The 20,322-nt window shown below is 37.7% G+C and overlaps 1 protein-coding gene across 2 annotated transcripts in view; it reads right to left on the bottom strand.

Moving 5' to 3' along the window:
* Positions 1-1,947: 1,947 nt before the first annotated feature.
* Positions 1,948-20,322, bottom strand: part of clmpb (CXADR like membrane protein b) — a 103,543-nt gene continuing 85,168 nt past the window's right edge. For both annotated transcript variants that reach the window (XM_067388931.1, XM_067388932.1), the window contains exons 4-7: positions 17,450-17,617; positions 11,979-12,101; positions 6,144-6,285; positions 1,948-4,205 (exon numbers count right to left, since the gene is read on the bottom strand). In XM_067388931.1, coding sequence (XP_067245032.1) covers positions 3,866-4,205; positions 6,144-6,285; positions 11,979-12,101; positions 17,450-17,617 — 773 coding nt within the window. In that variant the 3' untranslated portion in view covers positions 1,948-3,865. The remainder of the gene's footprint in view (positions 4,206-6,143; positions 6,286-11,978; positions 12,102-17,449; positions 17,618-20,322) is intronic.

Here is a 20,322-nt window from a genome sequence, read left to right as displayed (position 1 = left end):
AAGGTTATTCTGCTTGGCATATACAATTGTGAAGATGAAAGTGGCCCGAGAACATTGACAAATTGCGCTGTATGCTCGCTCACGTCTTATGGCTTTACCTCTCTTAGATATATTCTTAAAGTCCATCAATGGCAGATATACAAGTAGCCTTTAAGAAGGAAATGATTTTACTTATTAAAGGGAGCTTAACAGGTCAGGGGCTACAATGACCAATTATTACTCTCTGAAAATGCATAACACCTCATCTACATCTTTATCATGGCCTATAACCCCATTCTTCAACCGATAACTTAAAGAATATTGTGTGCGTATATTTATCTGTATGTACAATATAAAACAGCATCATGACTACAGAGTGTACATTATTTGTGTGGCTGCGTTTGGACTGCCTCTTTGTGCCAGAATGCTCTCCCTCCACTGACAGGAGCCATTTTACACATGGCTTCCTGTTTTTTGTCTGGTACATTGCAAAGGACAAAAGCAATCTCAGGGGAAGAATTCACTGTGAAGGCACACAAAACAGGCAACTTGTCCATTTCAAATTTCACAAATGCACCAAGCAAGGTCTTCCCAGGGGCTTAGAGACACCGCTAATGGAGAGGGGTTTGACAGCGCTTGGCGGAGGAAGCCGCGGGCAGCTGGCACAAAAAGGCAGCCATCTTGAGACAGCCTGTTGTTAGAGGGTCCTAGGAGAGTCCTCGGACGGTACCGTGGTGCATACACGAACTTGAAGGAAAGTACCGCAAACGCGCACACACACCATCACACACACGAATTTCACACACACTCTGTACATAACTCCCTGTTATGGCATTCCCTTTCATTTACTTGTCCACAGTACTGTGAGATTATAGTAAAAAGTTACTTGTGCCTCATATGCTATTACGTAGTACCACTGGGTATTCTAAAAAAAAGAAGGAAAAATATAAATAAAACCCCAAACTATCTCTGATTTATACACATTCATTGTATTCGTGACAGATTTTGGTTTCAGTATCATTGGAAAAACAGCTGTAACTAATATACCGCGGTCGGTATGTAATACAAACTGAAATTGTCCATGAAGCGGTAAGGATGACATCTGAAACCAGACTGCAGACTTTCTGTCAAGTACGTACTCTCCATGTATATACACAGATGCAAAAATTCATATCAGTGTGTAACAATGCGGTCACCGTGATTTTGCCAAGTAAGACGTGTTCCTGGATCAACACATTTTGTTGATCCTGGAACAACATTCCTGTCCAAGAATTTAGTCCTAACCCTATCTCTACCCCTAAACCTAACCCTACCCATAACTTATCCCTAAAATCAGAAGGAAATGATAGGTGAATAACACAGATGTATAAGCACCTAACCCTGGTTGTAAGCCTAAATTTGACATAAACTGTAAACTTGTCTCTCAAATCTGATTGGTTGATTGGAATGTTGTCCCAGGATCATTTTCAAGACAAAAGATGTTGATCCAGGAACAACATTCTTATCCAAAAACATAGTCCTAACCCTATCCCTACCCCTAAACCTAACCCTACCAATAGTGTATGGCACTTTTCCACTGCATGGTGTGGCTCGCTTAAATAGTACCACCTCAGTTGAGGTTCCAAGTTCCGTACCGATATTAAAATGTGATGTGTAAACACTGCAGATCACTGATTGGTTAGAAAGAATTGTACCAAATCCGCTAGATAGTTAGTTTTTAAACGACTTGCTTTAAACGACCATCGGCTGTATTGTGCTCAGTAGACGAGATACAGATGAAGAGTTCAGATGCAAAAGCCTCTAAGTGCCATCTGACATTTCTTCTAAAATTAGCATTTTTATCAAGCTTGTATTTTTAGGTTCAGTAATTTCACTTTAGTGGCAATAAATAGGACCTTTTCATTGCCATTAAAGTGAAATAACTGAACATAAACATACAAGCTTGATAAAAATGCTCATTTTAGGAGAAAATTTCAGATTGCACTTAGAGGCTTTTGCATCTGAACTCTTCAGATATTCCTCTCGTTGGTAGCCGAGGTGCGGATCCACGGCAGTAGAAGCGGCGCAACAATACTTTAGTACCACTGCGGCACTGAACTGGAAAAGAAAACTGAAAGTAAAGCGAGCATTATGGCATTCCCTTTCATTTACTTGTCCACAGTACTGTGAGATTATAGTAAAAAGTTACTTGTGCCTCATATGCTATTACGTAGTACCACTGGGTATTCTAAAAAAAAGAAGGAAAAATATAAATAAAACCCCAAACTATCTTTGATTTATACACATTCATTGTATAAAATGAATTGTGAGAGTTGTGCCACGCAGTGGAAAAGCGCCATTATTCACTTCATTTCCCTCTGATTTTAGAGATAATAATGGTGTAGAAGCCCCTAACCCTTGTTGTAAGCCTAAACAATAACTATAAACCTATCCCTCAAATCTTATTGGTTGATTGGAATGTTGTTTCTGGATCAACAAGGATTTTGATCCAGGAACATGTTGTACTGGGTGAAATCACGTTCACTTAGTTGACACACAGGGGGAATTCACCAAGAATCAGTTGCACCCACACTGTTTTAACATCTAATTCACTAATTCATTATCCAAATCACATGCAATAATCTGCACGCTACATTTACGCAGGTCGTTCTGAGTTCTAGGTTGTGAAGGATACAGCAGACTACCGTAATCTGGCATACTTTACTGGGAATTTACATACAGGAACTCTATGCATCTGAAAAGTGCGCTCGACTACATGACACTTTGGGATAAAATGCACTTCACCATCATTTAATCATCATTTGAAGTCATTTGCAAGAAAATTTCCTATACATTTCTTTTACAGTCTACTTTCTGTAGGCAGTAATAGCAAAACTTTGCGGCAGGCAAATATTATAGCGCTGATTTTTGGTGAAAAGGTACAATAATCTGTCTAATTTACTTTCGTTTTTAGGTTTGCACGAAAACACAAATGACAACGACATTATTTAAATACAGTTAAACTGGACAGTGGGTGTTTTTTGTGAAATATAGCACGTTAAGGTATAGCGCAACCATTTAGTGAATTCACCCCACAGTGTGTTCTGAACCATTAAAGTCTCTCTATGCCGCTACATCAATGACATGCTGTCATCCACTGGAATGTCCATCGAGGAGTCATCTTTTCCAATCACTTCAAGTTTTCTTCTTCTTAGTGGTTTGTTAAGGTATTGATAAGATTGCCTTTGATTTTGATGTCTGGGTCATGGTCAATGATTGCATTGCATTCTGGAAAAAAATGGATGGGAACTTTGCAAATGAGATACAGATAGTTTGTATTCCCAGAGCCGCCCCCTCGCTATCAACAGGTTCTTCCTTCGTTTCTCTTCCTTGGGGCAGTCGCTGGACCTTCCAGTCCCCATCGTGTTTCATCAACCCAGCCTGTTCTTGGCCCTTTAACCTCTCTGATTCAATAAATAAATAAACTGCACTTGGGGAACTCTTTCCACCCCACCGGCCACAAAGCCTTTAAGAGTTCAAAAAGAGAAGCAAATAATGTTAAAAAAGGGTCAGACTGTGCCATGAGATCAGAAGGAGAGAGAACCAAAGAATGAGAATAAAAAATTCTTGTTCTTTAGTTCCTGTCTTGTTTTCTTTTATTACATCAGAAGGGGGCAAGCATTTTGTATTTTCCCTTGTAAATATGCATTCAACTTTTTAGATTTTATATGATTGATTTTATTTTGACGTACATCCTTTAATTATGTTTTTATTTTATAGTTTTTTTTTTATGTATGTGTGTGTGTGTGTGTGTGTGTATTTTTTCCAATCGTAGTTGCAACTTTCGGAAGAGTCACTGTGGGTGTCTTGTACAGATGCCTGCATCAGGCTGCGTTTCCTTTACTCTCTACACTGTCTGAAAGGCCTTGCTTTGAGCCGGGACCATGACTCCCGCCGGGATGGCCATGCCCACCGGAGGGTTGGGGGGTCTGAATTTTGGGGTGGCAGGGGGTTCTGGGGTTTTAGGCACGACCTGTGTGTAGGCCGGGGGAGACTGGGGGAAACCGTGGGGCTGTCCGTTCTCCTTGAGGGCGGCGACAGCGGGTGGCCGTGGACGTTGACCTCGGGCTACGCTGTTGTGCACCATGGACTGTGTAGAGGAAGCACCGGAGCGGGAGCTGCCAGAGCGGGACGAGGAGAGGGAGTTGGGCTTCACCAGCTTGGCTTTTGGAGCTTCTGCATCCTCCCTACAAAAGTAAAGGAAATAAAGATATTGGTTAGAGAGGTCAATAGTAAAAAAAAAAAAAAAAAAATATATATATATATATATATATATATATATATATATATATATTTTATTAAAAATACAAACAAAAAAAGTAATATTGTGAAATATTATTCCAATGCAAATCATCTGTTTTCTATGTCAATATACAGTAAAGTGTAATTTATTCCTGTGATCAAAGCTGAATTTTCAGCATCATTACTCCAGGCTTCAGTGTCACATGATCCTTCAGAAATCATTCTAATATGATGATTTGATGCTCAAGAAACATTCATTATTATTATTATCAATGTTGAAAACAGTTGTGTACAATTTTTTTTCAAAATTCTTCACTGAATAGAAAGTTCAAAAGAACAGCATTTATTTAAAATAGAATATTTTCTAACATTATAATTGTCTTTATTGCCACTTTTGATCAGTTTAATTCATCCTTGATGAATAAAAGTATTGATTAATTTTATTTCTATCCCCCAAAAATAAAATTTAAATTCTTATTGACCCCAAACTTTTGAACGGTAGTGTTTAATGTTACAAAAGATTTAGATTTCAGACAAATGCTGTTCTTTTGAACTTTATATTCATCAAAGCATCATGAAATAAAAATGTAAATAACGGTTTTCAACATTGATAATAATCATAAATGTTTCTTGAGCAGCAAATCAGCATATTAGAATGATTTCTGAAGGATCATGTGACACTGAAGACTGGAGTAATGATGCTGAAAATTCAGCTTTGGTCACAGGAATAAATTACACTTTACTGTATATTGACATATAAAACAGCTGTTTTAAATTGGAAATAATATTTCACAATATTACCGTTTTTGTTCATATTTTTAATCAAATAAATGCAGGCTTGGTGAGCAGAAGATACTTCTTTTAAAACATTAAAAAATCTTTCTGATCCCAAAATTTTGAACAGTAGTGCATATATAATTAAAATAAAATAAAACCATTGTAGTCTGGACCTGGAGCAGCCATTGTCCGAAAGTGCAATTTTAAATACATTTAAAATAATTATAAATAAATATAAAATAATTATGAATAAATTTAAAATAATGATACAAATCTAATTAAAAATATTATACATACATAAGAATAAATAAATAAATAAATAAATAAATAAATAAATAAATAAATAAATGAATGAATGAATGAATGAATGAATGAATGAATGAATGAATGAATGAATGAATGAATGAATAAATGCCAGTCTTTATACAGGATTAGTATTTGTGTTTTACATTTAAATATATTAGAATTTTATTTTCAATTTTTGAACATTTACTTAAATATTTAATGCTGATAAACAAACAAAAAAAAAAAACTTCAAGAACTATTTACTCTATTGATATATTTATTCTATCATATTTTATTTATTTATTTATTTATAATGGAACTGATAAAAGAAAATTCAGTTGTATGGTATCAACTGGATAGATTTTTTATCATGACAAACATGGCAGGATATAGACATCAGCAATCAATATTTGCAGTGAACTTCATTACTAAGGTTACCTCCAGTATCACAAAACTAGTAAGTTAGTAGTAAAACTTGCTAAACTGGGATAATACTCCAAAACTGAACATTGTGAGAGATCATGACAGTCAGTGTGCATAAGAACGTTCCCAGTGTAGAGCTTACTTTTGTTTGTGTGTGCATAATTCAGAGATATAGCCATGGTTTGTGGCTGCATTATTCATGTGAGCACAGACAGTAAAGTTCTGTCACTATAGGCCTGATGTCTGCTGTCTGATGTATTATGAAGATTGTCCTGAAGACAATATGAAGCATATGTTCCATCCTGAACATACACAAAAGCCTAGTTAAAGTTACTGCTCTAGGTAATATTAAGAGTGAAAGTGGAGCTGTAAAAACACAATCAATACTGAGATCTCACCTGATCTCATTAGGTGTCTCCTCCTCCTCATATTTCTTCTTCTCCTTCTTGCGGAAGACCAGCCAGATGATGAGAATGAGAAGCAGAACTCCGAATGACACGCCAACCACAGCACCAGCCACAACACCCATGCCTCGCACATCTAAACACACAGAAGGACATTTTTGTCAAATTGTCACGTCATTACATCACATCGCATTTGCCACATTCATTTAAATTAAATAAATGAAAAAAATCATTACAAATTATACTATCACCAAAATAATTTGAGTAAAAATGAACTTTTTACATACAAATATGTTACATTACATATACATAAATGTGTAACATTGATTTTACTCTGGAAAGGGGTGTTTACAGCCATGATGCAAAGCAGAGAGTCATTTGAATTGGGTCTCAGTTTATATTTATATTGGGGAAAAAAAAACAAACAAACAAAAAAACATCTGTACAGCCCTGAACATGTACATCAATAGTAAAATGATTTGCTACAACATAAAATGAGCAATCATTATTCTAAACCTAATTTCAGCTATGACTGAATGTCTACAAGCCATGTTATATTTTATTCAAATGTAATTGTTTGTCTTACACCAATGCACATGGATATAAATCATTTGTGCACCAACTTGGCTCTCAAAATATGTATCTGAAAGTAAGGAACAAATAACATCTGTTTGACATGCAATGCTGTACTAACAAATATTGCATTTAGCCAAGAAAATCAAGTTAAAACCCCCAGTCATATTAAAAGTCTAATAACTAAAAAAAAAACTACAATAATCCATTTGTTAACATTGGTTAACATTAAACAACAATGAAAACATAATCTAAAGCATTTATTAAGCTTTCAATATTTACTACATCATTAATAACATCAAAAGTTTTACCTGTTAACATGAGATAACTTGAACAGTGAACAGTTGTATTTTTATTTAGCATTAAAACAAAGATTCATTGTTAACAAAGATTAATAAATACTGTAACAACACTGTTAGCCCGGATAAGTTGAATTTACTTAAAAAAATTTGAGGAAACTGGTTGCCCTAAAAAAAAATTAGGTAATGTTAACTTAATAATTCGAGTTCATTTAACTTTAAATGTTTTGTAATATTAATTACTTTGTAGTTATTACACCTAGTATATTTGTTCAATGTACTAAGCAAGTTAACTTGCCCCCAATCAGAATTCATCCATGCCTCCCATCATGCATTGCTGCATGAATAAATTATGAGCTGAATTGTCTCAGTAATTTTCTTTATTCTAACTATTTAAATTTTGCTGTTTTTCTGTGACTTTTTAGTAGCTTGTTTTCTAATGTTCAGAGTTGATCTGTTTATCAGAATATGTTGCTTGTCACCGTTGTTGAGATTCATATGCTGATTCTTGATGTCTGTGTGTGTGCCTAAATTTTTTTTAATAAATTAAAAAAATTTATTGCAAAAGTTGATCTTCTGCTAGAATCACAGTGCTGCTGTAATCAATAATGTAAATCTAACTCAGAGATTGGGCTCTAAATGAGTTCAGTGATTCAGATCAAATAATTATTATGTAAAAACATGTCTGGTTGGTTTTAATGCAGTTAAAACTGCCTAAACAAAAACTAATGTTAAAAAGTCAAGGGTCAACTAAAACAAACCCTGACCTCGATGATGGTAACTTAAAAATGGTGGTTTTCTCCTTTGGTGAAACAATTTTCACTGCTCACAAACTGTCTCTCAGGGGGAAAAAACTATAAAAAGTGTCTGTAGAAAAAATGTCTGTGGAACAGCCAAAACAAATGTTCCAACTGCTCATCAACAGCTCCTTGAATTCACACACACCACGACAAAATGGCGTCATTACCTGCCGCAAACCAGTGTGTAAATTTATTAACACATTTAAATACACCCACAAATTAGTAGAATACTTATATTTTATAAGTAATGCAATCAAACTTAAATATTTTAAGTATATTGTAATTATATTTTTCAGTAATTATAAAATCCGGGCTAAGAGTGAAATGTATGGCTCATTGTTAGTTAATGTTGGTTAATGCATAAAATAATGGGACTTTATTGTAAAGTGTTACCATTTTTTTGTTTTACATAGAACAAGTCACCTCATGGGGGCAGCCAAATTGAGATCACATGACAGTCACATCTGGTTTGTAGTGGTATCCGAAGCTATATTGGACGTACACTCATTCAATCCCACAATGAACTGCAATAACGAGTGTACAACCGATGTATGCTCATCGGCTAGAGAATACCCATAATGCATTGTGAGAGCTATGCGCCATATGACTTCCCGCGTTAGACCAGAAGATGGTGCCCACAGCTGAATCATCTATCTATCAATTTTCCAAACCACTGTGGGTACAGCATAATTTTTAATTCATTAACAATTTTTTTAATTAAGGTTTATACATAGTTTCCATAATAGAGTAATAGGGCCCTGTTTTAATTATCTAAGCGCATGGTCTGAAGCGGATGCACTTAGGGCGTGTCTGAATCCACTGCTAGCTTAAAAAATGGTCGGCACGCCAGGTGCATGGTCCAAAAGGGTTGTACCTATTCTCTTAATGAGTCATGGGTGTGTTTTGGGCGTAACATGCAATAAACCAATCAGTTTCATCTCCCATTCCATTTAAAAGCCTGTTGCGCTTGCACCATCGCGGATTCGCTGTTTACATGGGGTAATTTGCAAGTGGAAAAACTGAACGCTTACACTCCTCAGAGAGGAATCCTTTTATTTTTAATATTTAAAAATGTTTGTGTGCTGCTGCGCGTCCCTGTGTGTGTAACAAGCAGAGTGTAGGCGCTTTATGCACCTGCGTATTACTAACACCCCCTTAAAATAACAAAAGAAAAAAAAAAAAAAACATACTGAAAACTGAAAACATTAAGCAACAAAAAACTGGTCTAAATTCAATTTTCGTTTTCAACACGCCAACAATGCACCTGAACACACCTTGTTTTCAGACCAGCACTCCCATGGGCGCGCCAATGGGCATGAGGCTGAAACTACCAAAAAAACACTTGGCGTATGATAGGGCCCATAGAGTCTTACTACTGGAGCAAGTTTCAAATAATTATTAAACAGCAAGCACAAAAAGCGGCAGGCCTTCTGGTGCACTCAGTGTCTGAATTTGCCTATTTGTTTTCATTCAATCCTTCAAATGAACTGTATTAGTGGACTAATGCAGGGATTAAGGAATGAGTACAAGGGGTGATTTCGGACACAGCCTTTGAGTTAGTTTTAGTACTGTTCTCAGCTCAGTTTCCTGTGTTTTCTTTGTTCATGCTCTTCTGGTTTTTAATTTGCCCTCATGTGTCTCACCTGTGTCTTGTTATATTTATAGCCCTCAATTTGTGTTCTCAGTTGTCCATTATTGTATACATTTATTGGTTGTTCCATACCTGTTTTTTATTTATTTATTTTCATATCTGGGTATTTGTGTTATTTTTGAATTTTTGGTAAATAAAAGACTGATGCACATAGATTCTGCTGCAACCACCGTTGTGACACTGACCAGCCAAATATTACTTACTTTATCTCAGCAACACTCCTATAATTGGTAATTTCGCTCAGTTAATAAATGAATCATGCCTAACAACTGATTGCTACAATGCCAATGGTACCTGACAACTTCCTCTTTTGTGTGATTCTACATTCATGCCACTGGGTGACAGTATTTACTTCTAAGATGACTGGCATATTGGCCAGCACAACATAAATAAAAAATTACTAAGTGCACCTTTAAGAGCCATGAATTTTTGTTTGACAAAGAGCTTTTGATTTGTTCATTGTTTAAAAATTATATTAGCAGGGGAGCCCATATGGTAGTTACACTTCATTAGTGTTCTCATGAGATGTCTTGCGAGACCCAAATTAAACTTTGCCAGACACAACTGTGAAATGCCTCTTTCACATTTTATTTCCTGTGTTGTGAAAGACTAGCACAAGGCCTAAATGCAGGACAGTTGTCAAGAGTTTATATAACTCTCTCCATCTTCTCCTCTGGTGAGCATTAAATTCTTCTGCCTCTTCTAAAACCATTACACACAAACACTGAAGGATGGCTATTTGAGCAAGACCAAAGACAAATGGCCACATTCTGGCGTTCTGTAGCTCCCAGTGCTCAGTAAAAGAGATCTGTGTGTGTGTGTGTGTGTGTGTGCTTTTGTTTATATTACATTGTGGGGACCAAATGTCCCCATGATGTAATATAAACCTGAGTTCACCTACATCGTGGGGACCAGCCAGCGGTCCCCACAATGTAAATGGGTTTATAAATCATATAGAATGAGTTTTTGTGAAAAAGTAAAAGTTTGCACAGTTTCCTGTGAGGGTTAGGTTTAGGGGTAGGGGCAGGGTAGGGGGATAGAATGTACAGTTTGTTCAGTGTAAAATGCATTGAAGTCTATGGAAAGTCCCCACAATTCACAAAAACAAACATGTGTGTGTGTGTGTGTGTGTGTGTGTGTGTGTGTGTGTGTGTGTGTGTGTGTGTGTGTGTGCTTTTGTTTATATTACATTGTGGGGACCAAATGTCCCCATGATGTAATATAAACCTGAGTTCACCTACATCGTGGGGACCAGCCAGCGGTCCCCACAATGTAAATGGGTTTATAAATCATATAGAATGAGTTTTTGTGAAAAAGTAAAAGTTTGCACAGTTTCCTGTGAGGGTTAGGTTTAGGGGTAGGGGCAGGGTAGGGGGATAGAATGTACAGTTTGTTCAGTGTAAAATGCATTGAAGTCTATGGAAAGTCCCCACAATTCACAAAAACAAACATGTGTGTGTGTGTGTGTGTGTTTACAGGTTTGCCTATACTTGTGAAGGCCAAATGTCCTCACTTATATAGTGAAATATTATGACAACCAACTAGTGAGAGCATTTCACTGGTCCTCATTCGTTAAAAGGCTTTTAAATTGGCCAAACCATGCATTTTAGTTAAAATTTAGTGTTTTGCACATGTTTTTGTGATGGGTAGGTTTAGGAGTAGGGGACGGGTTAGGCAGAAAATATCATTAACCTAATACATTGAAACAAATGTGTGTGTGTGTGTATGTGTGTATGTGCATGTTTTTGTGACATATCAGGACACAAATTGTATAATGGGTATGACATAGGTATTACAAGGAGAGGGTGACTTATGAGGACATTACCCTATGTCCCCATTTTTCAAAAGGCTTATAAATCATACAGAATGAGTTTTGGTGAGAAAGTAAAAATGTGCACAGTTTCCTGTGATGGGTAGGTTTAGGGGTAGGGGTAGTGTAGGGCGATAGAAAATACGGTTTGTACAGTATAAAAACCATTACGCCTATGGAATGTTGCCACAATTCACAAAAACAAACCTGTGTGTGTGTGTGTGTGGTCCTGGTATTCCCTATGTTATGGGGACCAAATGTCCCCACAATGATGGCAATACCAATAATTTTGATCTTGTGGGGATTTTTTTTTTTTGTCTCCATGAGTAAAACAGCTTATCAATCATACCAAATAATGTGTTTTAAAAATGTAAAAATGCATAAAGTTTTTTTTCAAGACAACAAAGCAGGAAAATGGTATTGTATTTTTAATATAGTAACCCTAACTAACTAAATAAAACTCCTCAATATTTAAACTGCATGAATCAAAACAATGGAAACAATAGTGTCATACCCATGATACCCATAATACACAAATACAAGCTCTGTGCACTGTGCAGTTACAGCCTGCATCCATCACACTGAGGCTCTAGCTCCAAGCTAAAAGCGCCACCACCGACTGATCCGAGATCAGAGTATCATAACATCCACACTAATTACACCCAGAGCACAGGCTGACCTCAGAGCAGAACTCACATTGCATTGTGACCTCGATGATACAGTTCTCCTCTCCTACATCGTTGCTGGCCGTGCATTTGTAGACCCCGGAGCTGTCCTGCGTCAAGTTCCTCAAGGTCACGATCTCTGGGTTCTTCAGATCTGAAAATAGGAAAAAAAAAAAAAATTATGTACCTTAACATATATAAGCTGAGGTATAACTACAATCTATCAGGTAATTAGGTATCTTGGCAATTGACCTTTCGCCGGGAGTTTGATTGACAAGCGATCTAACCAATCAGAACGCCGCATCCGCCATTTTGTCCGTCAAAGCAGCCAGTAGTTAAAAGATTAACCTCGGTGGAGTAAAACTTGAAAAATGGTGTATATTGACGTCTTTCTGTGTTTGAAACAACATTCATTCTCATGTTCATGGACTAATAGGAAGAGATGATCGTTTTTTACGAGCGGTTGAGCTGAGGATCTACAGCAATCTGTCACGACCATGGTCACGACACATTAAAGAGCAACAAAACGGTTTTTATTGTTTGAATTTCTTTAATAACTACACGGTTTGAAAGCTGGGACTTTGTTTAATATCATAAGTAACCTACTCTGTCTTGTCTGTCGATGTGTGTTCAGTTTCCTCTTTGTTCCGCGATGTATTTTTCACTGCGTGTGGAGTGACAGCGCCACGGCTTGTCGGACAAAGCAACAGTAACTAAGGGGGGCGGGGCTCGGCGAAAGGCTAATTGTGCATTGTACATTTATTTAGTCACACAGCCAGTATATAATATAATATAATATAATATAATATAATATAATATAATATAATATAATATAATATAATATAATATAATATAATATAATATAATATAATATAATATAATATAATATAATATAATATTCATCTTTTGATGCTTTTAAAATAACTAAATTGTAAATTTAGACACTATAGTAGTATTTTATCTTAACACAATAATAATAATAATAATAATAAAACTGTATGACTGAATTATTTAACTTTATTCCTTGATTTTACTTTACATAATTATAATGTTGTACACTATGTCCACTAAGACAGAACTGGGCAATTGTAACAGACTGACTTCTTGTATTAAATTCAGTATTATCATCTTTTTAATTATAAGTCTATAAATATTAACATTTACTTTTGCCACATAACACCAAAAGATTTGATCTATAAAAGAAAATGTTATAAATGAAAAATGATAGTGAATGATTCATCCATGCTTTTTTTTAACCTTTAATTTTTAATCAAAATCTTCCAGTGAAAATTACTTATGCTGGACTTCTCCAATCATTTAGTCCACTTAAACCCCGCCCCTTTCCTACAATTGACCACAAGTTCACATTCAGATCTGCCTCCATCCAATTTAATCCAATCCCCGCCCTATATTACTTTCTTTTTAAATCCATTTCACTCAGATGTACGTCACAATACAGAAGAAACGATCTGCCACTACTTGCTACATCACGACTTTACTTGTCATATTTTGTTACTTTGTTAGTTTTCTTGTGTATTGTGTTGTGTGCATTGCTCAAGGACACAATGCTGATGAAGCAGGATTATGGTATGAGTAACTCTCCAGTTCCCGACTCACCCGAACCTACAAAACCGTGTTAGCAGTGTTTCCCGTCTTTTATGACTTCCTTTACTACAGTATTTTACAGGTTTCAATCAAACAGAGTGTTTTCATCAGAGAGCAAGCCCAGTAAAGTGTGTGCGCAAATGTGAATGAATTAGTGTTTGTGCGTGTCAGGGTGATTCATAGTTCTGCTGGAACTCCAGCAGATGAGATGAACAGTAAATGTTTCCCTGTAGCATGTGAGAAAGTATTCGTGTCTTGAGAATCGAGAACCGCGCTTGCATCTTCAACCGAGGAGCGTTTGTCAGCCGGAGTTATTTGAGTCGCCTGCATCATTTACACATCCGGGATGTAATGCCTCCTCTTTCATCCCCACATTCCTGTCCCATCATCCCTCTTCTCATCCACTGTCTGCAGTGAATTCTGGGGTGGTGGAATGTTTATCGGCCAAAGAAAGCTTATTAGAGTGAGCAGGTGGTCATTGATGAGGGTGGTTAATTGTTGAGCTCGGGCGACGGCATGGTTCATCTCTCTTGCAGCACTGACTGCATACGGCTAAATAGATTGTAAAACAATATGGGGCTCTGATGATCCGGTGTCAGCAGGAGAAATCACTCTGAAACAGAGCATTACTCTGTCCCATCTGCAAAGCCATATTACACTCGAATATTGTGTAGTTGACAAATTCTAACAACAGCCAAAATCTGTCAAACTTCATCTTTTGTTATGTAGTCTAGACTATGTTTACTCATTGTTTTGCTTACCCAAGGTCTATATGATTCATATTAAAGATTCAGCAGACGTGATTGCTACCCAATGAGTTAAAGGCACAATATGTACATTTTCGCGGCTAGAAGTTGCTTATTCAAAACAAAGGCGTAGCTTGATGATGCCAAGACTGAGCGGAACCACTGGAGGTGTTATCTTCACATTTACAGCCGGTGGAAAAAAATCGGGATGGGGCTCAAGCAGAAATTATGGATCATGGATGTTCATGGATGATATTATTAACGTTACTGTAGTCTGAAGCAGAGCAGGGCCAAGTGCTGTGCGAGCAGAAACGAGGCCGCTGGAGCGATTGCTAATGAGAGACGAGCGCAACACACATCTCGAGAGCAGCGGAAATTTTATTATGCCGCAGTGGCCGCTTCCGCTTCTTCCAGTCAAGCGGATGTGGGGTAACGCAGCGCTGTTATATCATATTAGATACATTTGTGTGTTGAAAGTCGTTATAATGCTATTCTGCATTCGCTCTACTATGAGACACTTAATGCACACTGCAGTAAGCTAGATCAAAATTAGGCATGGTAAAACATGTTATTTACGGTAAATCAAGAAAACAAGATTTAAACAATAAGACTAAATGTGTTGAGCTATATAACATGATTAGTTTTCTGTCCATTAATGTATCCAAACAGTTGCTCACTTGTCTAATAAAACACATAATATATTAAAGCAGCTTTAGTGTTTCCATGGTTTCTACAATATAAAACTGGAAATCGACGCAGGTATGATGTCATTGATGCACGGACACGGTCCGTATCCTGGTTAAAATGGCTTATTTCTCTAGATTTAAACATTCTTGGAAACATTTGGGATAATGTAAGTACAGAAGTCAATAAAATATATAACATTGTTCTTTTTTTTATATTTTCATCCAAAAAATTGTGCCTTTAAAGATCTATCAGCCTGCGCCATCTAGAGTTTCATGCCAGAACTAGGTAATTATTTTAAATTGTAAAAAAAATTCACAAAATATTAATACATTTTTGTGAAATCTTTTTTAATTGTATTTTTTTTTATCTAATAAATGCAGCCTTGCTAAGCATGAGAGACTTCTTTCTAAAACATAGTAATAAGTAAAATCAGTTGAATTCAGTTAGCAGAATAGGCTATAGTTTTTTTGCTTGAGTTAATAATAATAATAATAATATTAATAATAATAATAAGTTATTTATATAGCACCTTTCCAGGTCTCAAGGACGCTTTACAATCTACATTACTGATATGAATAGACAATGATGAAAAAAAATAGATAGAAGATACAGTAAAGGAACATTATATGGACAGGGAAGCATACAGAAGAATAGAATCAAGCACAATATAATACAAAACAGGACTTAAGAGACATAACATAACATTCAGAGAACTATTAGTTAATTAAGCAGAGCAATCAATCCATCAAATCAGAGGTATAACATTCAGAAAACAAAAGAGTTTTGAGTAATGATTTAAATGTAGAGATATTATTAACAACAGAGTGAGCGGAGGAGAGAATTCCAGGGTTTGTGTGCAATAACACTAAATGATCTGCCCTCCATTGAAGACAGGTGATGCCGAGGGACAACGAGAAGGCCAGAGTCGGAGGAACGTAGTGAGCGAGTTGGGGTGTAGGGGATGAGCATATTACAAAGATAAGGGGGAGCCAAGCCATGCAAAGATTTAAAAGCGAGCAGGAGAATTTTTAATACGGTAGGCAACTGGAAGCCAGTGGAGATCATTCAAAATTGAGGTGATATGAGCAGAACGCTTGGTATGGGTGAGTATTCTAGCAGCAGAGTTTTGAATGTATTGTAATCTGGAGATGGAGCTGGCAGGTAGACCAATGAAAAGAGCATTACAGTAATCAAGGCGTGAAGAGACAAATGCATGGATGACAGTTTCAGTGTCTTTGGTATTTATGAAGGGATGGAGTTGGACGATGTGACTTAGATGAAACAATGCAGATTACAGATAGAATGCAGTTACAAATATATAGAGCTGAAGCTCTACCATTTGATACATCTCACGTTATGTATCATCAACCCGCACAACCCTATAATGCATATTGTGGGCTAATATCACTAGAGCTGTTGAAATCTGTTCTAATATCATTGCCTGTTTGACATGCAACGCCTGGGAGTCAATATGCAAAGGTTTAATCTGCTACAATCACAACCTGGTCTCATGACGAAAACGTATCTGTGGGCACGTTTTCGCGAGTCGCGAAATACGTACCAGTGAGTACATATCGCTGCAGTTTGGCTCTGAAATGTCCACTGAGCGGCGCTAAAAGCGTGCTCTTATTTTTTATTTTTTTTGCCGGAGCAGATAATAGGGTGAATGCGGTACATTTTTATGACGTTGTTTTTTAGACAAATCACCGCGGTTCTCGATTTGACATTTGCGCTCCGTTGCGTTTTAAAATAACTTCCCACCGACACTACGCCTAAACCTATCCGATAGTGTTAACAAAAGCAAACGTGACGTAAGAAGTGTCCGTTTTCAGCTCGTTTAGATCTCTCTTTGAGCTCTTTTTTTTTTTTTTTTTCAGTTGCCTTTCACGGGATTCGTACCCAGGCAGGGGGAGTCGACTCCTCGCCGTAAGTCCAACTCCGTATAGGCCGAGCTACCGAGCAAGCTTGGTTACGGCCAAAAAAAGCGAAACCCGTAGAGCCGGAAAGTCCAAAGTACGTTTGTTTACAAATCGGGCACTCTGGTCAGATGCGTTTTGAAGTCGTGACATGATATTGCGCGAGGAGACGGCAAAACGAGTCTTTGCGAATCGATAATCCGACCCCGGCCGTCGTCGAAACCGTGTTTGAAAACGAGCAAAAGCTCTTATCGACGGTTTACCGGCCTCTAGCGTTCGTTTCTGTCGGAAACTGCAGCGAGACGTACTCGTCGGTACGTAATTTTGTGTCTCGCGAAAACGGGTACGTCTCTCCCATGAGACCAGGTTGTACAATCAGCACTTCTGTGGAAAAACTAGGCGATGCATTTGTGTCTGAAGTTTATGGAATCAGATCTTTGAAAGACATTCAACACTTTTATTTGAGACAGCAGCAAGTAACTGTATGAACCCCTTTCTGTCCAGAATAAGGTATGATATGCTCCAGTCTGTTTGGGTGTTTGACTCACCGATGAGGGCGAGGGGAGGCAGTTTTCCCACACTCTTGCCTTTATCCAGTACTCTCTCCCATTTGTACTGAATGGGGTCAGATCCATCTGAAGACTTACAGCTTAGTTTCACATCACTGCCCTCCAGAAGCCGGCCCTCCATCCAGCACCGGGGTTTAGAGGGCTTCACTGTAAACGAGGAAACGCAAATGTGTGTTAATGTTAAGTTAACTAATTAGTCATTTAATATTGTTACCTAAAACAGATTACTATAGAAACAGTTCCCAGGTTCAAGTATCAGTCCTTGTGGTGTTTGAACCAACTACCTTTTAGTTACCAGCCCAGATTTTTGGTGAATGGGTCACACCACCTAGTGGTAAAAGGGTTATTTCACCCTTAAAATGAAAATTCTGTCATTAATTACTCACCCTCACGTTGTTCCAAACCCTTAAGACTTTTGTTCAAATTCAGAACACTAATGAAGATCTTTATGGTGAAATCTGAGAGCTTTCTGTCCCTCCATAGACAGCTACGCAACTGAAACTTTGATGCTCCAAAATGTTCACAAAGAGATCATAAAACTAATCCATATTAGTCCATACCTATCTATCTCAATACTGTTTGACACTTTGAAGCAGTATTTTGAAATTATAATTGAAACTAAAACTCGCAAACACAGCACACTGCCATTTTTTTGCCAAATATCAAAGAGGCAATCCATCTTAACTGTGACATTTGGGGAGGCAAGGGGTCAGGGTTTGGGCAAAGGTCAGAAGTTGTTTTCCTGTGCACTGACTGGTTTGTACTCCCCTCTGACCTAACGCAGCAAATCTGAATGGACACAGAAGCAAAATCAAAGACCACAGTGCCTCACAACAGTTACCAAGTGACCTCAGACCAGTCCCACTGGCATCCTGCATACCACAGCACTGCTCTAAACTGTTCTGGGGTCAGTTAGATGAACCTGTCCAGAGGGATCTGTCTGGAGGCTGAATGGCAGTTAAGAGACAGCCTGTAGACCTTTGTGGCCTTTTCTGGCCCTACTGACCCGGTCTATAATCACACAAACACATCAGAAGGACACAGGAACCAATTCAGCTAAGATGTGTCAGGTTATGGAGTTACTGTTAGTGTATATTTCTACGTCTTTGCTCCACAGTCAAAACAGTATTCAACCAACATAGACAGGATATACTGTTCCAGGATGTGGTCCTCATCTTATAAAATAATCAGCAAACAAGATTTTTCACAGCTTAAGCTCCATACTGAAAATCAATGAACATGCGGATGGACTCCAAGTGAAACAATGAATAAATGAATGAGGCATTTATATAGTGCTTTCCTATGTACTACTGTACACCCAAAGCACTTTACAATCATATCAGGGGTCTCTCCTCATCCACCACCAGTGTGCAGCATCCACTTGAATGATGCGACGGCAGCCACAGTACAACGGCGCCAGTGCGCTCACCACACACCAGCTGTAGGTGGAGAGGAGAGAGTGAAAGAGCCAATTCAATGGATGGGGATTATTAGGAGGCCATGATTGTTAAGGGCCTATGGAGGGAATTTGGCCAGGACACCGGGGGTTACACCCCTACTCTTTACGAGAAGTGCCATGGGGTTTTTAATGACCACAGAGAGTCAGGACCTCGGTTTAACTTCTCATCCGAAGGACAATGCCCATTCGTTTAGCTCTGATAAAAGAAATCTCAGGAAACAAGCATAGCTTAGTGGGACCATCATTTAGAGTAGCTGCATGAAAAGTTTTAGCCTAGTGATTAACACATGTGCGAATTGCATCATTTCTGCCTGCTCTGATTTTAGAGAGAGAGACGCGCTCTAGGGTCAACGTATTTTGTTGATCCTGGAACAACATTCCTGTCCGAAAATGTGGTCCTAACCTCTAAACCTAGCCCTACCCATAACTGATCCCTAAATGCCCGGTATACTCCAAACGAAATCGAAGAAAGAACTGATGTGACGTCATTTCGAACAAAATCAGGCAAAAACGAAGTTCGTTTTGTGTTCTTTTTGGAAGTTTGAAACGGCTTGCCAAAGCGAACTTTCAGGAAAAGTTCATTCCAGCACCAAAACACCTTCGTATTACCATTGGTCAGTGACGATAACGTAACAGGAGGTGTGCGCTGAGGCTCCGCCTTCACTCGCGTGGACCATGTCTCTGACTCATTTGATCGATAGCTGCTTTGTAGTACAAAATGAAGTTGTGCTTGTAAAAAAATTAGGCACTGACACTGTTTTTCATGTTTTTCATGCTGTAAAGCTGCTTGATTTTAAGCAATCTATTGAATAAAGTGCTATATGAAGACGTGACGTGACTGTTGTGCTACTTTATAGAGCTTGTGCTAACATTCCCATGCTGTTATGATCAGGGTAGCGTTTCCCAAAAGAAACGTAAGCCTAAGTTGATCGTAGCTCCACTGGTTTCAATGGAGCTACGATCAACTTAAGCTTACGATGCTTTTGGGAAACGCAGCCCAGATGCTTTTCTTATGCTTTTTATAATAAATGCTTACTGTTTTCTCATTTTTGTTGTGTTTATTTTGTTACTGAGAAGAAAGTGCACGGCACATATTTACATATTCATCTAAACGTCGCTCTTAGCAGTGTGGGCGGCGTCAGATGTTCGATTACAGTATATCGCTGGTCACGTATTTTGAACTTCGTTTTACCCCGAAACGAAGAACGAAAAAGAAGTTTGTTTGAAGTATACCGGAGCCTTAAAACCAAAGGGAAATGATATGTGAATAACACTGATGTAGAAACACAAAACTCTGGTTGTAAGCGTGAACTTGACAAACTGTAAACTTGTCCCTCAAATCTGATTAGTTAATTGAAATGTTGTTCAAGGATGATGATCCGGGAACATGTTG

The sequence above is a fragment of the Chanodichthys erythropterus genome, chromosome 7, assembly GCF_024489055.1.
Source record: "Chanodichthys erythropterus isolate Z2021 chromosome 7, ASM2448905v1, whole genome shotgun sequence".
In the NCBI taxonomy this organism is placed as follows: Eukaryota; Metazoa; Chordata; class Actinopteri; order Cypriniformes; family Xenocyprididae; genus Chanodichthys; species Chanodichthys erythropterus.
This window is presented reverse-complemented; position numbering and strand designations above follow the sequence as displayed.